This window comes from Cyclopterus lumpus, chromosome 20, assembly GCF_009769545.1.
Source record: "Cyclopterus lumpus isolate fCycLum1 chromosome 20, fCycLum1.pri, whole genome shotgun sequence".
NCBI classification, from domain to species: Eukaryota; Metazoa; Chordata; class Actinopteri; order Perciformes; family Cyclopteridae; genus Cyclopterus; species Cyclopterus lumpus.
This window is the reverse complement of record NC_046985.1, coordinates 11,234,884-11,256,505: the sequence shown is the minus strand read 5'-3', so window position 1 is coordinate 11,256,505 and position 21,622 is coordinate 11,234,884. Positions and strand designations below refer to the sequence as shown.

The 21,622-nt window shown below is 40.2% G+C and overlaps 1 protein-coding gene across 1 annotated transcript in view; it reads left to right on the top strand.

Annotated features, from left to right (window-relative positions):
• cntnap2a (contactin associated protein 2a) overlaps positions 1–21,622 on the top strand; it is a 308,808-nt gene that overhangs the window by 242,507 nt on the left and 44,679 nt on the right. The window contains exons 17-19 of the mRNA XM_034560734.1: positions 2,678–2,834; positions 4,584–4,711; positions 18,347–18,517. Of these exons, the coding sequence (XP_034416625.1) occupies positions 2,678–2,834; positions 4,584–4,711; positions 18,347–18,517 (456 nt within the window). The remainder of the gene's footprint in view (positions 1–2,677; positions 2,835–4,583; positions 4,712–18,346; positions 18,518–21,622) is intronic.

Here is a 21,622-nt window from a genome sequence, read left to right as displayed (position 1 = left end):
ACGTCCAACAGGGCAAGAAACAAACCAGATTAACGCTGAGTTCAGAGATCTCAGCAAGTAACTTGATGAGTTACGTGTTATTAATACTCATAGCAATGATGGTCAAAAGTACGTAAATGGGGTCGAAGTTGTAATAAACCTGGAATAACCCTTTGTTATGGTTAACGGGGCAACAGAGCAGTGCTGCAATTCCCAAGACCTTCTGTCTCTTTCACTTGACAAACAGCTGTCTGTTTTATACCAGTTAATCCCTTGCTCTTTAACATGCTTTTATTATTTTTGCTCCACCAAGACTCCTCCAGTATTTCTTCCATATTCAAAGCAGACATGCTACTTCTGTCTTTTGTCTCTCATGTAATGTTGCATTGAAATGCACACAAACGGCCACCACTCTTAAAACTAATCGTACTCTAGTGGGACTGCTAATAATTACCCAGGACTTTAAGTACACACACACACACTTAATCACTCTGTCCTTCTCAAACATGCACTCACAAACAAACATGCTGCCGTGCTCCATCTTGGCAGTGTCTGCTCTCTGCGGCTCTCCATATGAACTCTCTGCCAGTACGATTCCGTCTCTCCTCCCTCATATCTCTATCCATCCATGCTGTCGTTCTCTCATCTCCCCTCGACCCTCTTCCTCACTCCCTACTCCTCAGTTGTTTGTTTTGGCAGAGCTTGAACTGGATCACACAGGAGACTTAAACTGGCACAACATATAGCTCCCATTCCACCTGATGCCCTGCTGTTACTCCTACACCACTTCCCCTCTCCTCTCCTCTGTCGTCTTCTATTACTCATTCTGGGAAAATAGGTCATGAAAAGGATCACGTTGCAATTTTTATACGGGAACAATCGTATTCTACATGCTCCCCCACCTGTCTCAAAAGCTTAGAAGTGAAGACTGCAATCAGGTGTGTTATGACATAAGAGGGTTAGTGAGAGGCCAAGCAGAAAGTGAGTCAATGAGACTTCTGGGGCGCTCGCTCACTGTTGATGCCCAAGACGGAGCAACTGTTTCCTTTTTAATGTGACTTGTGATCGGATGCACAAGTCTGACCACACTGATGGACCCACATTTGAAACGTGATTCTTTGTGTAAGAAAGTGTGTTCTTTTTTCCCTTCTTTTTATGTATTACAGCAATTTTTCATGCATTAAGTTTGTGCCAGCAGGAATCGCACACAGGGGCTTTAAGTTGAATCTTTTGATGCTTCTTTCACTGATCATAGGGTAATGCTTTGCTCATATAAAAATTGCTTCATCCTAATAAGTTGTTTTACTCCCCGTTCCAGAGAGAGTGACACGAGACCGAGAGGCAACGTCGCTGCACAAACTTGACATTTACTTTGAAAAGTAGACTCGGATCAGCTTCAAGGACGAAGACATGACGCTCACTAATTGGGTTGGGGGGCAAGATGCATGGCGTTTCGGATGGCTGGGGCTTAGTTTAGTTGGCTGTGTTTGGGGACCTTGCTGACCTATCTGTGAAGGTCTTAATTTCAAATTTGGTAAACGTACACAAACACACACACACACACACACACACATACACATATGTGTCCACACAGAGGGAGATGATTGTGAAGTCTCTTGAGCAGGCAGTGCTAATCCTATTGACAATGGCTTGTCTGAACAGTGGCCTGAAGAGAGATGAAGCTAATTCTTTTTATGAGGACAATAAACCCCCAGGTCACCAAGGCCAACACACGCACAAACACACACATAGAATATATATAAACACACAAAGACACATCCGTCGCTTCCTCCTGGAGTTTCGCCCCATTTCAGAAAATAAAAGTGTACAATAATACATCACCGTATATCACATCTCTCGATGCAATTGTGCCGCATCAAAAGTCAGCTTTAATCTCCTTCAATAAAATATAACTCATGAGATTTCATTGTCTCTGAAAGCATTTGACAAAGCGATATTGACAATGCAGCTTATTTTCCTGGAATAAAGAGGGAAATGTAATATTGTTTGACTCTCTTGCAGTTATTGTGATGTATTTCCAGGCACCACAATATTGACACCTATCTCTTGGCCTGGTTACTGTCCCATGCCAGAATACGTTATCCAAGGGCGAAGAAAACAATATTGCATTTCTTATTGAAAAGCGTCGATCCTTCACCTTTTATCCACTCATTAAAACACACATGCTCACAGGCGGCACACACGCACACGAAGAAGTCAACAGATGTGCTCAGAAGTGCTTATGTTCTAAAAGGCATTTCTATAAGCACAGATTCACACTTATTAATGCAAAAGATAAATGTAAATGCTGCTCTGAATATGTGTGAAATCACAGGTGTGATCTATGACAAAGTGGGCCTGCCTGTCTCAAAGGCATTTACCACCCAGCTGTGTAAAAATGTTGCTCAAATGAATTACATTCGCCACGCAGCTGCTTGCTGTCAATATAAATCACATTAATGCGACAAAAGCCTCAAACAGTGAATGATTTAACAATTAATCACTTGCAATGGGAAGGAGTTTGGACAGTTAGTAGCCCAACTTAATTGCTTTCGCAAAAGTTTGTGTTTTGCTCTTTCCTGTGAGGGACATCGTAATATTCAGCCAGAAACCAGATAGGCGACAGGACGATTATTTTTCTTGAAAGGAACTGACACGTTGTTTTTTGTTTTTGTGTGTGTCTGTATTTGTTCCCCAGATGGGACCCCCTACACATGGTGGTTGGGTCGGGGCAGCGAGAAGCACTTCTACTGGGGAGGCTCAGGACCAGGCATCCAGAAGTGTGCCTGTGGCATCGACAGGAACTGCACTGACCCCAAGTATGACTGCAACTGTGACGCCGACCACAAACAATGGTACGTCAGACTGTGACATCAAGGTTCAGCCAGAGCACAAACAATTAATATTGTATTGATTAATTTCCCCACAGTCTCAGTTTTGCATTGACTTTAATTAAAGTCTGCAGGAACAGCTGCCAGTGAAAAGTTTTTGGTCACACCCAGTCCACCCACTGCAGTAGAGCACAGCGGGTCATACTGGGACATTCATACAGCTGAGTCAGCACATATGTTATTTACATAATTCTGCTGTGCATTCTGCTTCAATAGCAACTGCACACTTAAACAGCTTTTCTTAAGCTATAAACTAAGTGATATGACTGTTCTGTGATGAAACCCCTAAAGCTACAGTACATCTATGGCACAAGTACTGTCGTAAAGCCAACAGCCTAAACCGAAGTCTTAGTCTTCATCCTAAAAGCCTTTACTTTGGTAGATCCAGCTAGGTTTGAAAATGTTCACATTAGCCAGTTAACATTGTCACTACTGCTAATGTTAATGTTGCATTAATCTGTCAGCTGGACAGTCTGATGAGGTGTCTCACTTCAAACTGACTGAATGATGAATGCCACCATCAATGATGCATTTATTTAAGAGGGATGTTTGCCTCCAGAACAAACAGTTTGTGTTTCAAAGCTCCTTTAACCAGCTGATGGATATTCTCATTAAACCAATTGCACTGCGTTCTGTGTGGTGTGTGCATGTGTGTGCCTACTGTATGTCTGTCTGTGAGTAATTGAGTGTTAGCAAGAAGAAAAGATTTAATTTAATTTCATGTCTCCGTCCTCATCTTTAAAACTGATGAGATTACAAATACGTCTTACTTTGTCTGCTTCTCTCCATTAATAATGTGTGCATTAATATCTCATTGTTTGGCTGAGTGAGTTTGTGAAATATTTCCCATATAACTCTATTTCCACTCGTTACCCAAATGTTGGCAGCACATAGAAAAACACACACTTTACGTGCACACATGCACATACAGACATAAAGCCATCAATGAGATGTTACTGTTTCATTCAGTAGCAAGTCAAATAGTAATGCGGCAAATTTAGAACATTTCAAAGGCTGGGCTTTCAATATTTAACATTTGTAGTATTGTTAAATATTATTATTATTATTACATGTCATTTAGCTGACGCTTTTATGCAAAGCGACTTACAATCATGTTACATTCATACACTGTAGACACAGCTACAGGGAACAACTCAGGGTTAAGTGTCTTGCTCAAGGACACATCGACTAGGGCGGGGAATGAACCACCAACCCCCTGATTGAAAGACAGACCTGCTAACCACTGACCCACAGTCGCCTTATACTAAATACTAATTGAATTCCTTTAATTTTATCAATTGATTTCATTATATTCATTCTCCTCATCCATAGATTGCTTTGAATATCACTCCATCCATCCATCTATGCACCTATTGACTGTAAAAACAAAATGTCATGTACTTGTCACTATTGTATTGATTATAGAGTCCATCATTGTGTTTAGTTTAGTTTATGTGGCATGCATACTGACTTGTACTGACTATTATGCTAAATGCGTCTGCTGCAGACATTATACATGTGGTTTCAGTTTAATACAAACAATTATCCCATATACATATGTAGGTGTATATTAAATTGTAAAAAACAATTACATTGCTTTATGTTAGCTAATGCCATAAATATAGCTATCATCTGTGATACCATGGATGATGAAGAGACTAAATGGTGTTTAACCTTTCTTTTTTCTTGTGTTTCTTTCAACTCATCTGACAGGAGAGAAGATTCCGGCCTCCTGATATACAAGGAACACCTGCCAGTCAGCCAGGTGGCCGTGGGTGACACCAACAGACCAGGCTCTGAAGCCAAACTGACTGTTGGACCACTCCGTTGCCAAGGAGATGGTACGTGTTCTTATCATGGATACATACTGTATGTATTGTGGAGTTTTAGTTGATGATGCAACAGTTTGAGAATCCAGAATGATGATTGACTTGGACTAACACGTTTAATAGTGAAGATTAATGTTGAGAGCAGGAACCCATGAGCTACAATGTGCTGTAAATGTTCGTGAAAATAATACTCAGGGACCGACAAGACACACACAAAGCTGAAGGGTGCTAAGGTGTGCTCTGATTCAAATATTGAAAAGGCAACTAATGTAACCAGAAGCTAAATCACACTTTATAAGTATCAGTTAGATCCTAAAGATAACTTCAAACATTACAGTGCACCTGCACAGATCAAATGTAGACGTCTGTGAACATTCTGGACTAGCTGCAGGTGTAAAAGGGACCTTTAAATGAGGCAGGAGGGCTGCAGCTGCAATGGCACTTTGAAAGGAAATAAGTTCCCTGATGACAGCTGCTGAGAGGATTGGTTTCAGTTTCTAAATGATTCTCAGCAGGTTGTAGTTTAGGGGCATGACTGCGTCCCCTTTGTGAACGGCTCATCAAAGGTCGAATCGAGAGATCACCTCCAGTCTCTTTAATACAGCTCGTATTAAAACTCCCCTGTTGACATAGTGTTCAGCTTTTGTACAGTCAGGGGGAGCAGATGGCCGTTTTATAATTTGTAGAAAATTCCTGGACAAACAGTTAATTGTACTTGAGCAGACTTTTGAAATTGGGTTACAATGTGACAATGTTAAAGAATTTTCTAGAGAAAATGAGATGGTACTTACAGCAAAGGTCACTGGGCTGGACAGTAATGTAGAGGATAAAGGTTGTCTTACCTATTAAGATACGGATGGCTCTATGATGTCTGTTGAACCATATTAGTGTTGCATCTGAAATGCCAACACATTGCTAAAGCAGGTCAACTAGACTATATCTTTTGTCCAAATGTCTCGTATGCAGGGAAACGGCCTGAACAGTTCCATAATCCAGGCTGATTTTTTTTGCGTATTGCAACGTGACGCTTACTATTTATTTCGGCCCATTGGACTCGACTAGTGTGCTGGTGTCTTGTGAAAAAAACAAACATTAAGCTGGGTATGACCATGTTGGCGTTTAAAACTTTCAAAGCTTAACTTAGTGTGTTTTTCCAAAATGTGACGTTGGTACCACCTCAGTTGGGGTTTTTTTTCATAATTTTTATGGTCTGGTTATACAGTGATATGATGGCTTTTATAATTGATTGGGAGACTTGCAGTGGTATGGGGTTCAGAATATCATGGCATTCATGTATGAGATGAATAGCAGATACTTGCTGATCAGTGCGAAGCAGATTTAAAATTTAACCCACGAGTTTGCCACGAGTCAGTTACAACGGTACACATTGAAATGGCTGCCTCTCTGATAGTCCTGCTACGTTGATTTCAATGGGAAATGTCCGTTTTACTGCTATTCTATTTCTGTGAGCCTATATCTGTGGCAGAGATATCCCTTTAAATTGTTGAAGCTGTTCTTACTGTCCTATGAGCTCACGTCACGTTAGTTTCTGGACTCCCGAGCACTCCAGGAACGCCGATGGAGGTTGCCATGACACTAAAGCCTCTTTGCCACTTGTTTTATTAGCACATCATAATGAACAAAGGACCCAAATCTTCATTCTTCACAACACACACGCTTCCCCCCTTTCCCCTCTCATTGCTCAACACCACATCTACATGCAGATGCAGTATAATATAGTCTAAACACAACACCGTATTTTATCTGACTCGATGGCTTTGCTCAGCTCGTACCTGCCTTTGTGCAGCGGTCCTTATCCCCTTCTTGAAAAGCAGTCCCGGTGCCTGACAACCAACTAGTCTGTTTATTCAAAACAACCCGGAGTTTAAGCTTGTTTTCCACCAACCAGCCTGTCATCAGGTAGGTTTCTCGCTCTCAACTTTCTGCTCTGGGTACGTGGAATATTGTGCTCCACATGTCGTAGGCAACATGCACATTTGAGCAATGTGTCGTTCATGGACATCCAATTATTTTCTGGACCATTCTGTCGATCAGCTTACACACATGCAGTCAGTGAGGTGAGGATTTTATGACCAAAAAGCCAACAAAAAAGTGTGTCACTGTGTTGTAGTGATGCTAAATAGGCTACTTTATTTCACTGTAACAAATTAAGAAAGTGGTAACTTAAAGAATTTAAAAAAGGGGGAGAGACTTTGTTATTAATTATGTCCACAGTAATGTTGAAGAATATGTTGCCTCTTGTTTTCATCCCAATCCCAGTGGAAATGAAACAGTGTTTGTAAGTCTGGTCTGCACAATACATTCCGACTTTGTCAGCCAAACTTTTGGAAAGTAACAAACCTTGTTTTGATGATTAGAATTTGTTTCTGTTGGTTTGAACAGGGTTTTAATTAAAAACTACCGTGAGAGAGAACAAGCGGAAATGCATGCATAGCAGAATAAAATTGGCCACATTGTTATTCTGGGATTGCACGAGTGTGAGAATAACACATTGCTTATACTCACATTGTGCTGATCATTCAAGAAATCTGTTTTTGTATTTCTAGTCACTGAATGCGTGTGTGAACGTATCTGAACTCCCATCTAAACACCCCTCTTATCCTTGTATTCTCTTTTTATTTAGTAGTTCTGTAGTTTTGGTTGTTTCTCCGGTTAACGGTCAGATACCAGGTCCTGCAGAAACACACACACACACACACCTACGAGGCAGTTTAAAAGACTCACACAGATTCTGCCGCGCTATCATATTAAACACCACTCTTTCCCCCCGAACGCATGAGCCCGTGCTGTTTCACTTTGTCTGTCAAGTTATACCTGGCGAAATAAAACATTTCACTTTAAAAATCTGAGTGAGCTTTCAAACAAACTCATTAAAAGTCAAATGGATAATTGTAACTTTATCCTAATGATGTAAAGCCTCACAACCGTAAGGCATAGCTCCCAATACAATGGGATATTCAGTCACTACAGGGCTGGAAAAACACATATCAGTGTGTGACGCACAACAACAACAACAAAAAGCAGCTATTGTTTTCTATGTGCAAGCCAACTTGGAGATGATGCGGGCAGATGCAGCCATTTGAAATTAGTTTCACCCCCAGATACACACATGATGGTTTGACTGCTTATTTTGTGTGTATGGTGTATCTGGTGTATGCTATCAATTAATCAACTTTACAATACTACACGGTCAGCATGTGTTGCACTTAAGCCTTTTTGGGTCCTCAAGTACAATCTGTTCTTTGGAGGTCGGCAGGAGCCAAGAAGCTGATTTGTTTGTTTAATATGCATCAAGTGTCTTCAGGAGTCTTTTCTCTCATCCCTACTGATTGTGACCTGAACACAAAATAGACTACAACTACAGTAAATGGAAAATGTTTTTTCTTTAGAACAAGTGAACCAAACAACAGCTGTGAAAGCAGCATCAAAAAACATATTGTCCTCTAAAAGGATTCAGGATAGAGTTATATGAATTCTTCAATGAAGTGGTTTTGTCTTTAGAGATTGGGTCTGCCTCCCTCATCCTCTTTCTTTATTTTAGTTATTTTTATTATCTTCTTAGACAAAATAGATTAAAACAGCTTAGAGGAGAAGTTATGTTGGTATCTGCTGTGTGATGTAACAAAGTACCAGAGAGGTTTTGTGGAATGTAATATCCTGTGGCGAGGAAAAAGCAAACATGGATTTAATCTTTAGTGCATGGCAGCATGATCATTACGATAATAATGCTTCATATATTATCTATTGACTGCTCATTTCTCTTACTAAAGGGAATAATAGATTGGAGCTATGCAATGTGTGAGTGCAGATAAGTGCATTCTGCGTGTTTCCCAGTCAGACAGCACTGAATTCAAAACGAGGTCAAAAAAGAGGATAAGTAAGGGCATGTATAAGAATACCATAGTTATAACTCTCACAGGCTCCTTCGTCTACTGGACTCTCTGGGTAAAGCTTAGTTTATACTCTCACGTCCTGCTCGCAGTGCGCTAAGTGGTTGCGGTGCTTTGTGGTGCAGCTCTACATTGTTGTAACTTGGAGCATGCGGCGTGCAATCATGTCACAAATAGTTTACTGATGAAAGCACTATTTATATGTCTAGGGATCATACAAAGAAGGTAAGTTCTATTTAGATGATTTAGAAAAAGAAAATGTTTTCTTGAGTGTATAGTTTGACAGACACATAAGTAGTATAAACTAGTTTACAGGATAGATAACTTTAGTGTAATAATTGGTCCATGAAAATGAGATATTCAATTAATTATCATGAGTTGACAGATAATTACCATATTTTCCACACTATAGGGCGCACTGGATTATAAGGCGCACTGTCAATGAATGGTCTATTTAATATTTGACATGTAAAGGGAACGTCAAGCAAATAAACACAAATGGTTGTCACTGTCAATTTATTTGCCTGAGCATGAATACCATTAGTTTATGAATGGATGAAAATAATTGTTAAATCTTTGCAAGATAGGCATATCGTTTGTTTTCAAGGACCGCCGAATTGTGCGTCATTATAAATGGAATTGTGGGACGGCGTTATCTTCTTCCCCTTGTTAAAGGAAGGAGATAAGAAAGGAAGCATTGAAGCATCTTTTCGATCTTTTTTCATATATAAAGCGCACCCGACTATGAGGCGCATTAAGCGAAACAAAACAGTCAGTCAGTCAAACTTTATTAAACGCAACAAACAGGTGCACCATCTGCGGGGGCTCACGCTACGGTGCCAAGCACGAGTATAAACAAAGCAAAATACTCTCCTCCAATACATTCGCCCACTAAAAATATGTATTTGCGTAAACAGCCAATCAGGATCTCGTGACACTATTAAAGTGTATGCAGCAGCCATGTCTTACTGCCGGAAGGGTTTTTGGGGGACGGGCCGGTCTTTGGCCACTTTCTCGTGAAGTGGTTCTTGCAAGGGGTCAGGAGGCAACGCCCCGTGACGCATTCCTCCTCCCTGCAGTGTGAACTGCAATTGGTGCTTGAGGCCTCGGTGAAGGGTCCTTTTGAGCCTTTGCAACCATTCCTTTCTAAAGTCGCTTTGCTGCTTGAATGACCTCAGCGAAGAAAGTGTGTGAACTATCGGAGCACCCCAGTTGCTTCCTGCTTCGTGGTGACCATTGCTGGGCTACCCTCAGACCACATGCATCCTTTCTCCCCAACAACTTCAGGAGTTCATTGAGGCCGAGACTTGTACAGCTGGATGCTTTTTGTCTTCCACCTCATACAGGGAACAGCTGTTGATGTGCTTTAGAGATGGTAATAGAACTCGGGTTACATTAGTATAACCTTCATTATGGTTTACTCTAATACACAGATTTCTTTGCTCTCTCAGTCTAGTCCTCAGGGAGACAGGAAGCGGCCTGTCGAGGTTGCAGAACATGACAGAACACCTCCCCTCACTCGTCACTCATCATGGCCCCTTCATCAACAATCTGGGGCCACTAATGTCCCTTCATCAAAGAGCTGCCAACACATAAACAAACAAGGATTTAATGACCCATGACATCACATCTGTTTGAGTGTCTATCATGTAGCAGTATGGCAGACACAGTTGCCAAAGATAGATCCTTCGTTCACTTGGAAGGAGCCAAATGATCTTTGGTTTACTCTATCAACACACACACATGTTTGAGTGTGTGTGTGTGTTATGTGTTAAGACCAGAGGATGAAGAATATTGAAACGTGATAATGATGTTGAATCTATATCTTGAATGTTAAAACTTCTTCAAGGAACTGTTTGCATGAACTCTAGGGCACTAATGGTGCTGATTAACAAACCTTTAATTTACAACCTGAGGTCTGAATAAACTCAAAGGGGAGAACCAACAGGATGGAATACCTACTCTGACCACATAAGCCAGTGTAATCGAACCACAACTCTTTATAGGTTAAGGGCCCTGATATCTAGTTTCCTTCAAAAGACTTAAAGAAAACACTGGAGATCAATCCATGAGACACAGTGAACTTATGAGAACCGAACCAAACTGGTTTATAGCCTGCTTTCTCTTGATATGAAACAATAAAGCTGTGATTCAGTTAGTTTAGTTCATGTCATCAATTTCAGTCAATTTTCAATTAATATATGTTCTTCTTGCCTCTCATCCTGAAGACAGACACCTGAAACATCTACATCTATAGATATGTCTGTTGTAGGGTTGGCATGCCTCACATGATAACAAGGCTGTTGTTCATTATAATTCAACTAATGAGGTTTTATTCAGTGTACAACAACTGTTATGCAGCTGAGATTGCCCAACTTTGATATATAGTAGAATTAGAGTGCACTGAGGTTATGGACGACAACCAACTCAAATTGTTTCCGTGTGCCAAGTGTGTCGGAGAACTATGGTGGCCGGCGTGAACACAAAGGGTTTGGTTTGACCGTCCTTTATTAGTCCCGCAGTGGCCGCCATGATAAGAGCTGTTTGAATTCTCTAAATGCTAAGAAAAGATGCTTCAATGCTTCCTTTCTTATCTCCTTCCTTTACCAAGGGGAAGAAGATAACGCCGTCCCACAATTCCATTTATAATGACGCACCATTCGGGGGTCCTTGAAAACAAACGATATGCCTATCTTGCAAAGATTTAACAATTATTTTCATCCATTCATAAACTAATGGTATTCATGCTCAGGCAAATAAATTGACAGTGACAACCATTTGTGTTTATTTGCTTGACGTTTCCTTTACATGTAAAATATTAGTAAGTGTAAATATTGCAAACTGTCAAGAAACAAATGATCATTATGAATAACTATGATAAATTATGAAACTGTTAAAAAGCAAAACATGGCCAAACGGTTGATTCAACATTATTGCACAAAAACAATATTGATATTGAACAGTTGCATTGATATTGAATCTATGATGAGTGAAGTGTCAGTTTCTACTGAAGCAGTGTTATTGTTAAGTGTGACAGCAGCAGGATGGAAAGACCTTTGGTTTTCTCTCCTTCACACCAGGCAGTGACAGAAGAAGCTTTTCATATAGCCTGCATGCAATGGTGTTATGAATGGCAACTGTGTTGAAGTTGCATTTTGTAGGGTTTGTTCTGCATTGGCAGATCGATGTCAGTGTCATCCGCCATCGCTTCATGACTACGTCGTTAGGTTTAGTTGGTGAAAGGAGAGATTCTCTAAGCTCTGCGCTTGTCTTTTGGAAAACGTCATGAGGTCGGGGGAAAGTGTCTCGGAAAAGACGTGAAGAGGTCATTCGTTTTTATTTTTCAAACGTAGCCGTATGTGGCTCATTCTAATCGAATGGAAATACAATTCATACTGACTTGACTTTATTTGATATGGACATCACAGTTGTCTTTCTTTTTTTAAGGAAGAAATAAGAAAATACATACACAGATACATATACAAAGTGCCAGTGTGTGTACAGGGTTGTTAGGTGTGAGAACAATGTTGTTTCTCTTTTAGCCATTATTTAATACCTCTATTAAAAACATTAAAACTGTGTTGCATTTTCAATTCTGTTGGTAGACAGTTCCATAGTTTTTATCCTTGGACTGATTGTCCAAATGAGGTCTTGCACATATCATTACGACAGTTACCGTTTACTGAGGCCTGTGTGTTCACTGTACTCGTGTGCTGGTGTCTTGTAACAATAAATAAATACCAAATAAATAAGTGTACACCGTGCCCAACTTTACAGCAACCCTGAGATTTTGAGACTCAGTTGTTTCTTTTTAATTGTCCCTGTGGCATCATAAAGTGAATCTAATGTTAAAGTTTCTGATATTTTAACTAATTGTGTCTGATAGCCGAAGCTGACAGCCACCACCCTCCTTCACTTCTTACACCAATTCATTGATTTAAGATAATTTTTTTGTTATGAATTATCATTACATAGTTTGACATAAATGTTCAATAGTTATCAAATATACAACAAGCAATAACACCACAATAGAGAGAGTTATCCCCTTTTATATTGAATGACCAAATGAACAAACTAACTTTAAAATGAAGATGACTTTGAGGTATGTTTGCAATAGTCCTGGCTCAGACACCGAAACATGGAGCATACATTATATATTGGCCCATTAAGACATATTAAACATATATTAAAAATTTCACACGTGAATTGGTACTCCCTGTATGATTGATGCTTCTCATACTGAGTATGGAGCTCCGCCTCAGTAAGAGCAATGATGATTGGCTGCCATATAATGGGTTTTCATAGGCAAATGACTAATGTCTTGGGCAGTCAGGGAAAGTTTTAGTAAGGATGTACTTGTGTATGCGCACATGCACGCTCTGTGTCTGTGTGTGTGTGTGTGTGTGCGTGCGTGCGTGCGTGCGTGCGTGCGTGCGTGCGTGCGTGCGTGCGTGCGTGCGTGCGTGCGTGCGTGCGTGCGTGCGTGCGTGCGTGCGTTTGTGTGTGCGTGTGCGTGCGTGCGTGTGTTTCCCTCTTTCTGTGGTGGGCACAAGAGCAAGTAAGAGTGAATATGTATACGTGCTCAAGCATTAATGAAGCCCATTTCAATGGCTAGTTTAATAGAAGCCTATACAGGCAGACCGAGAGGAATTAGTCCCATGTATTGATGTCAAAAGGGGTTTGGACATTTTAATAGATGGGAATGAAAATAAATGACTGCAAATGACGCAAAGCAGCATGTGTTCCATTATTTTAATATAATGCACCTGCTGTGAGACATGCTTGGCCTCATGACTGACCACAAATGAAGGCTTACGAGGATCACCTATGATAGTTCAAAACTAATGAATTGGTCTACCCATTTGTCACTGTTCATATGCCCACATAAAATGTCTTCGTAATTGATGTCATTCTAGAATGCTTTTAAAGACATTGAGGTATCTGGTGGGCTCATGACTTTTTATTTTAAATAAAGTCTGAATAAATGTGTTTATTGGGAATTTTAGGCCTAACCCGATAGAAAATCAAAAGTCTGATTTAAAAAATACCATTTGTAATAGAAGTACTCTGTAATTTAATAATTTGTTACGGGTTCTTTTCTTGCACTAAATTAAGGGGATCTGTTAATAATACGTCATCCATCTTTTATCCTCATGTTTCCCTTCTCTGTTACTTTGACTGTTTTCTGAGTTTATGGTTATAGCCTATGGTTTAGCTTATGAAACTATGGTAGTCAGCATTGTCTTGCAGCATGAATGAGATATTATGGATATGTAATACATACGTACATCACAAGAGTGTTTATAATCTCATCGTATGATATTTGTGCGCAAGCAAAGCACTTTACAGTTCCATGTGTACATCAAATTGGAGCACAGCTTGCTTGCATTCCCCCCTCTAATGATGAATTGATGATTTCTCTATCTTTGTTAAACCTTTTCCTTGTTTTTATCTCTCCATTTATATGATTATATCTCTTAAGGTTTAGAGCTAAAAATGTATGACAAGCAACTTAATTACAAAGTGAGAATGATGAAGGCTTTGCAGGTCTCAAAAGACAGACACAAACTAATTACCTAAAGTTTCATCTGTATTTACTGTAAAAGTGCAGAACATAGACCATATAATTACACGCCTCAGAGAGCTCAATTGCACATAGATGAGATGAAATACAGGTCTCAATGGAATTGTCGAACTGAGCGTGGAAGAAGTATATGCGTGGGAAAGTTTCCCGATGATGTACTGTAGGTTCAAGTGTTTTGAACAATTATATCTTAGCCATGCCCTGAGGGTCATAGATGCATCACCGTCCAGGATTGGAGCTGCTGCCGCTCATGTTCGGTGACACTATTCTTAGTCCTCTGATTAAATCCACCCTTCCACGACCAAACAACTTTGCACCTGAAGCAGAATTAGTGGCAAGTAGAAGTTAAATGAGATGGCACAGCTTGTGTTTGATCCAGCAAACTGAGTAATAAGTGCTCTTGCAATCTTGAGATCCTGAATGTCCAGATCTACGGTGATTACACACTTCACACTGAACATGCAGTGTGTGTGTGAGGATGAGGTTATTAAATGTAGCTATTGTGGTAGTAATTGTAGCCTACAGTGTACATTTGTATACACGTGTGTGTGTGTGTGTGTGTGTGTGTGTGTGTGTGTGTGTGTGTGTGTGTGTGTGTGTGTGTGTGTGTGTGTGTGTGTGTGTGTGTGTGTGTGTGTGTGTGTGTGTGTGTGTGTGTGTGTGTGTGAAAATGTCCTTATTAATGACCCGAGAAGGTGCAGTTAGTCATCCTTACCTTCTGCTGGTACTGACACATAACCCATCTGGTCAAGCATGGACAGATGAATCATCTAGTTGGCTTTCAGACCCCAAACTTCTCCTCAAATTGTATCTCACATCATGTCACACTCTACAGTTCAGTGGGCTTGAGGAGTCCCACTGCACTAATCTAGAGGTCAGCAGCTGTTTTCAATGCAACAGCAGATTTCAGTCAAATGACTTGATGTGTCCAAAAGATGTCCACAGGATCCGTGTGAAGAAACATAGAAACATAGAAACATACTGATGAAGTGGAAACAAATTGTTTGATGATGCTCATGATTTATATTCATTGATTCCTGCATGAGTGTTTAACTTATTGGTTCTTCTGGTTGGAGGATGGTTGTTTTGTGATTGGTTTACTTCTGATGTCTCGCATGTTTATACATGCTATCTTATCTTAGTTTTGCATGTTAGCATGCTGACATGCAATAGTTTGAAGGTACTGGACCAACTGAAATGTGTGACCCGATGATGTCATCAGATGTGGAGTCAAGGGGATCACTAAAGGTATAATACTGCCCATCAAACAGTTGTTGAGAATTTTCATTCTGGACTAAAATAGTGAACCAACATGGCTCTTCTTAGAGCCATACCACTAGCATGGCTAAAACATTTTAATTTTCAACATTTGTAGCTATACGTCCAACATAGCCGCATTATTTCCGCCTTCTAACCGTGCAGATTGAGCCATTGCTACATTCTGAGTCACCAACAGACCCGAGCATAAATGTTATAATGCCTGATGTTGACAAAATGTGAATTGTTGTGCCATGTGTGTCCTCCATAAGCTTGTGCATGGTGGGCACTCACTGGATTTTGTATTATTGAAGGCTGCTAACTAATGACCGTGCCCTCTCCCAGACAGCAGAGATCGCTCTGCACATTGCTGGTCTGCTATGTTGATTTTGTATCCTGCACTCAGTGTGTGCATTGCGAAGTGCCTTAAAATAGTGGTTTGGGCAAGGTGCACTGGGTTTGGGAGCATTGAAGGTTACCACCAAGCAACAGACTCTTTAGACCATAAAACATGTGGTCTAAATTTCATCTAAAAAATCCAACATTATTGTGCTTCTCCACTAAAATGAGGTGTCTAACAATTGAGTAGCTCAGCAACATTAATGTATATCCTGAAAGTAGATCTGAGACTGTAGTAGCCGAATATCTTCTACAGTGGTGACCCACACAATGAGACCAAAGGCATCCGTGAGAAGTGGCGACAACAGGACGTGAGTTTCGGCATTTGCGTCACCTTGGAACCAATTAGGCAGAGAAGAATAACTTTCTGAGAAAACTGTAACAGATTCCATTTGAAAAACAGCTGTCTCCGAAGTGCTCGTTGCTCACCCTTGACAAGCTTGTACTGTAAGTCTTTTACATATGAAAACATCAGGGAAATGGCTTGATTTCCCACTGGAGGTTATAGTAACAAACAAATCAACTCCAATTAATTAATTTCAAGGCTGTTTGTAGTGGCAGGTAGCTCAGTTTATATAAAAAGAATTGTTTTACTTTGTTCAATAGAGTTTTGGCATAAAGTTAATTTGCCTTGCCTTCAAGTGTGTAATCATGCTTCACGAATAGCAGTTTAATCCGCGTGATGTCTCAGACAGTTTTGTGCTGGGTGAGTTTTTGAAACGTTTGTTTGATAAACATTTCAATATTGGAGAGATACATGTGCCACAGAACCAAGCCAAACCAGTTGCATCTGTGGATCTGGCACAGGGGCAATCAGAGGTTTATGATTTGGCTTCCATGTTTATTCCTCTAACACTGTTTTCGCTCCAACACTCAGTTGCTGTCAACCCCCTAATGTTTTGTTCTCCTTTGCTTCTCACACCATAGAATCCCTTTTGAGCCCATTCTCTCTAACCTCCTCCCACTTCCCTCTTTTCTCTTGTTCTCTCTCCCTCCTTCTGAAGTGTGACTTGCCTCCAGGCTGTATCTCTATATCCTTGTGTCCTTCTTGCTTCAATGTCTTTGTCAACCTTCTTTTTACTCTCTCGCTCGAAGCACTTAAGGTCTCATTCAGTGCATACAAATAGATATCCAAGCACATGAGATGTTTTTTATGTTGTTTGTATTTGTGATGTCATATTTGTCCTGATTCTGTTTATGCAGTATACTCAAATGAATACTGAGCACATTATTTTCATGCATTTTGTATGTGTTATTGTTTGTGAAATAGCGTCATTGTTGTACATCAGAGACCTGTTTCAATCATCAAAATAATTCCTTTGTAATCAGTCGGTGATTGTACATTTGAGTGTCCCCAACGATGTGGCCCTTCTTGCTATTAAGGAACATCATAGTCAACTTAATTATTTGTTTCACCTCTGCAGGCTTCTTCCTGTTCTAGTCCCCAATTAGCCCAGTTCAATAATTGGCTGCACCTCCCGTTGAGAAATGAACAATATTCCAACTTCAAACACTAATCACAAAGGCAGCATCAGCAGGGGGTTGTGTGTGCCTGTGTGTGCGTGGGTGTGTGTGTGTGTGTGCGCGTGTGTGTGTTTGGCCACTATCTGCCCTTGCCCCTAGTGACAGGATGTAAGGCAAGGAGGAGAGGGGAGAAGCTCAGCCCAGTCATTGGTGAGCGCTTATCACACTGAGCCAGGAGACACACAAACACACAGAAATGCATCGACACAGGTGCATACCTACACTCACAAAGTGTAAACTCACACACTTGACAGGAAGCAAAGGAATACTAAAATTATAAGCTGATTAGTTGCTGCAAGCAATTAATCAGCAACAATTATCATAATAGATAAACATTTGTCATTTATCTCGAAATCTCCATCAAACAAACTGTCACTCAAGATCTTCCTTGAGTGACAGGAGTAAGACAGGGACATGGCAACGGGAGGGAGGTCACGACATCAACCACAGTCCTATAATTCATCAGCAGCTGTTTAGCGTGCTGCTACTATGTCTTCATTAGAGGCCGCTGGTTTTGCTTCATAAAAGTCATTAGAAAAGTTGTTATCAAAGATCCTGCAGCACATGCACCCTTGGCCCCTTCTCGGGTCCTCATTTAGAAGAAAATAGTCTCCCTCTCTGCTAATATGATATGATCAACTTTCTATTGAGTATTATTGAAGTTGCAGGAAATAACAGACTGTGTTAGAACCCCTGCACAGAAAAGGAGTTTTAGTTGATGAAATCATTTTTACTGAGGAGATATTAAATGAGCCACATTAGACAATGGACAAGAGATAACACTGTTTTATCCAGAATAGATTGATAGCTCTTTGGAATGAAATGAAAAATAACCATTTGAAATAAAACCATTGCTGCAAAGAATTTAGTCTGCAGCTTATCGTATCTGCCACGGAGCTGATGGAGGGTACAGTAGCTCCGTGCCTGATGGGCTGGTTGAGAGCTGTGATTCTATCTATTTTTTTTCCACAGATAACTACTGGAATGCTGCATCCTTCACCACCCCGTCATCCTACCTGCACTTCGCCACCTTCCAGGGTGAGACCAGCGCCGACATCTCCTTCTACTTCAAGACCAGCGCGCCTTATGGCGTCTTTCTGGAAAACCTGGGCAACACAGACTTTATTCGCTTGGAGCTCAAATGTAAGATGCATCTGAGTGAATGTGTATGTGTGTGCATGGGAGTCATTTCTCTCTCTGTTTGTCCCTCATATTCTCTCTCTTACTCAGACTCTTTATCTAGTGTGAGGATTAATCCACCAGTGTGATAGGGCCGTGTGCACTCTGCCACCACACACACTCAGTCACATACAAACACACTGATGCAGACGCACCCACCAGCAACAGTCAATTGCCTTCCTGATTATAGTGCACTACTTTGTCTGATTGCAAGAGAGAGCAATCATTTATTTAAGGTAATTGGTGTGTGCAATAATTATGTCCATTATAAACCTCTGTTTAACCAAATCACCCATTTTCAGGGTTCACAAAACACAAGCTCACACACAGAAATACACATATATATTATCGCTCTATCTATCCCCTTTTCTTTTTCTAAAAAAATGTCTTTTAAATGCCCTCTTAAAAATAAAAATACACCCACACACACAGGGTCACAAGGGTGACAGTGAAATGGGTAACATTGTCATATCACAACTTGTTCACATTTCCTAACACAAAGACACACACACACACATATACACACAAAACATATATGTGAACCATTTAAAAAGTCAAATAAATAAATTTTCAGCATTAGTAAAAAAAACAAAAATATCCAAAATAACCTATTGCAATCTGTTTTGCGTTGACTCAGCTGACAGAATAACTTAAACACTGAAGTTTATTTATTTGACATTCTGTAGCTAAACTCTGAAAACTGAGATGAGAAGGAAAAAAAACGTGTTTAGATATGTATTTGAAACATTAGCATAACAGGTGTTGCCTGCTTATTTTTGCAAACCTTATCTTTCACAAGCTTCTCCTGCCGAAGGTCAAAACTACAGTCTGTTGTACTGAGCTGTGACAGATTGTCACAGTGGAGAGAGAAAAAGTGATGGACATGAACACACTAAGAGAACTCAGTGTGTTCATGTCCATCACTTTTTAAATAAAGCATAAACTTAAATAAAGCATAAACTTACATCATCTGTAATATTGCCTCTAATGTGACGGGGGGCCTCCACGGTCTGTTTTCCCTCTTCGGCCTCGACTGAACATGAGGGAGAAGACGTGGACGACCCCTTGCTACGAGAAGAGGAGATTATCACCAAGCCGACATGGGCATTGGGAGTAACTGCCGAAAAACATTGGGCCTCATTCACCAATATCGCCTTGTGTTTTTTTCCAAAATGTGTTCTTGAGAAAGGTCCTAAGAAAAGTCAACGTAATTTCCATGGTGTGTTGTAAACCACGTAATTGTTCCTCCCATTGTCTTGTCAAATTGAAGGCATGTGCCAGTCTTCGTTAGCATAAGTAAACACTCTGGCATCCCCACAAAAGGGCATGAGACTGCGAGGCGGTCTCTACAAATAGACATTGAAATGCCCAACAAAAGTCTCAAGAGGGTATTTGGTAATCCATAAAATAATAATCAAGTAAAGATTATGATCAATTATGTTAATATAGAAAGAGTGTATGAATATATATTTCTGGAAATGGCAATTGATCATACATTATGTTGGAAACCACACATATTGGAAAAACCAAAATGGCTAAATCCATTGCAATATTATAGAGAACTAAAGATATATTGATATCAGAAATCACTTTATATACAGTATTGTTCTCTCATGGTTCCATGCATTAACTTTGTGGGAACAAAACACTAATCGAATGTTAATGCTCCATAAGAGAGGGACAACAATTGTGTATTGATCGGATTATTATGCACTAGTGTTCATTAAATTGCATCAAAATGTTGTGATCTAGTTGATCTTAAAACTGCACAGATAATCTACAAAGCACAAAATAACTAATAATATTTTTTTTAATATTCACATAATGATTGTAATATTAATGCAATGTTGTACAACTGTAAAACTGAAGAAACCGCTTTAACCAATTATTTTGTATGACCATGTCAGCACTCGAATGTGCTCATGTGTGCTCTTGAGTAGATTCTGTTTTTACCGAAGAACAAATACCAAACAGGAAAACATTGGTGAATGTCAGAATCTTCATTAAAACTTTGTAAGTGAGTTGTAAAGGAACAGTATGTAATATGTAGAGGAATGAAGAACACAGACGGCCACTAGTATCAGAGCTTCCCCCTGTCCTGTCTCCTCCGGTCTGCTTTGTCTTAGCCAGCAGAGAACATTATCAAAATATATATAGTGCCCGATGGTGCGAGCTGTGCTCGTGTAATCATAGCAGTGCTGGATGAAAGATGCAGTCAGAGCAGATTGAATTAGGTTTCCGTGCTTGTTGAACAGATATTGGCTTTTTACTCACAAATATTTAATTGTACACACAGTAACAAGCTTAGTTGCCATCAGACCGTGTATGTTTCACTCCACCACAGCGGCCTTTCTGATCACGCTTTGTGCGTGTGTTTGTTAATGGTAAATGGACCTGTACTTGTATAGCGTTTTTCTAGTCTTCCGACCACTAAAAGCACTTTAACACTACATGACACCATTCGCACACATTCATTCACTGATGGGAGGAGCTAAGGTTCCACCTGCACATCAGCAGTAACTAACATTCATACACATTTATACACCGTGGGCACAGCTTCGGGTGGAAGTGTCCCGCCCAAGAACACATCGGGCTAGTGGAGCCGGGAGCGAACCACCAATCCTCTGATTGAAGGACTTTCCTGCTCACCACTGAGACACAGTCGCCTCGACACAACTACACACACCCACATTTGTGTCTATGTGTGTGTGTGTGTGTGTGTGTGTGTGTGTGTGTGTGTAGTTGGAGGAGCTCAGACCGACAGAGAGCAGAGCAAATGGGCGATGCAACATGATAATAAGCTGCAGCAAAACATTAAAATTAATTCAAATCAAAAAGGAGACTGTTTACATAGACATATTAAGTGACTCTACACGTGACTCAAACTCTAACTCATAGACTTGATTCAGAGAGTTTAGATTTAATTTGGACTCTAAAAGACTTCAGACTTACTCATAAACATCTCTGTTTCACTATATAATGTCTTTTCAACGAAATGGAAGGAATGGCAACAGAAGAGAGAATAACAAAGTGTTTTAAATATTACAAAATGGGACCGCTTTGCACCAC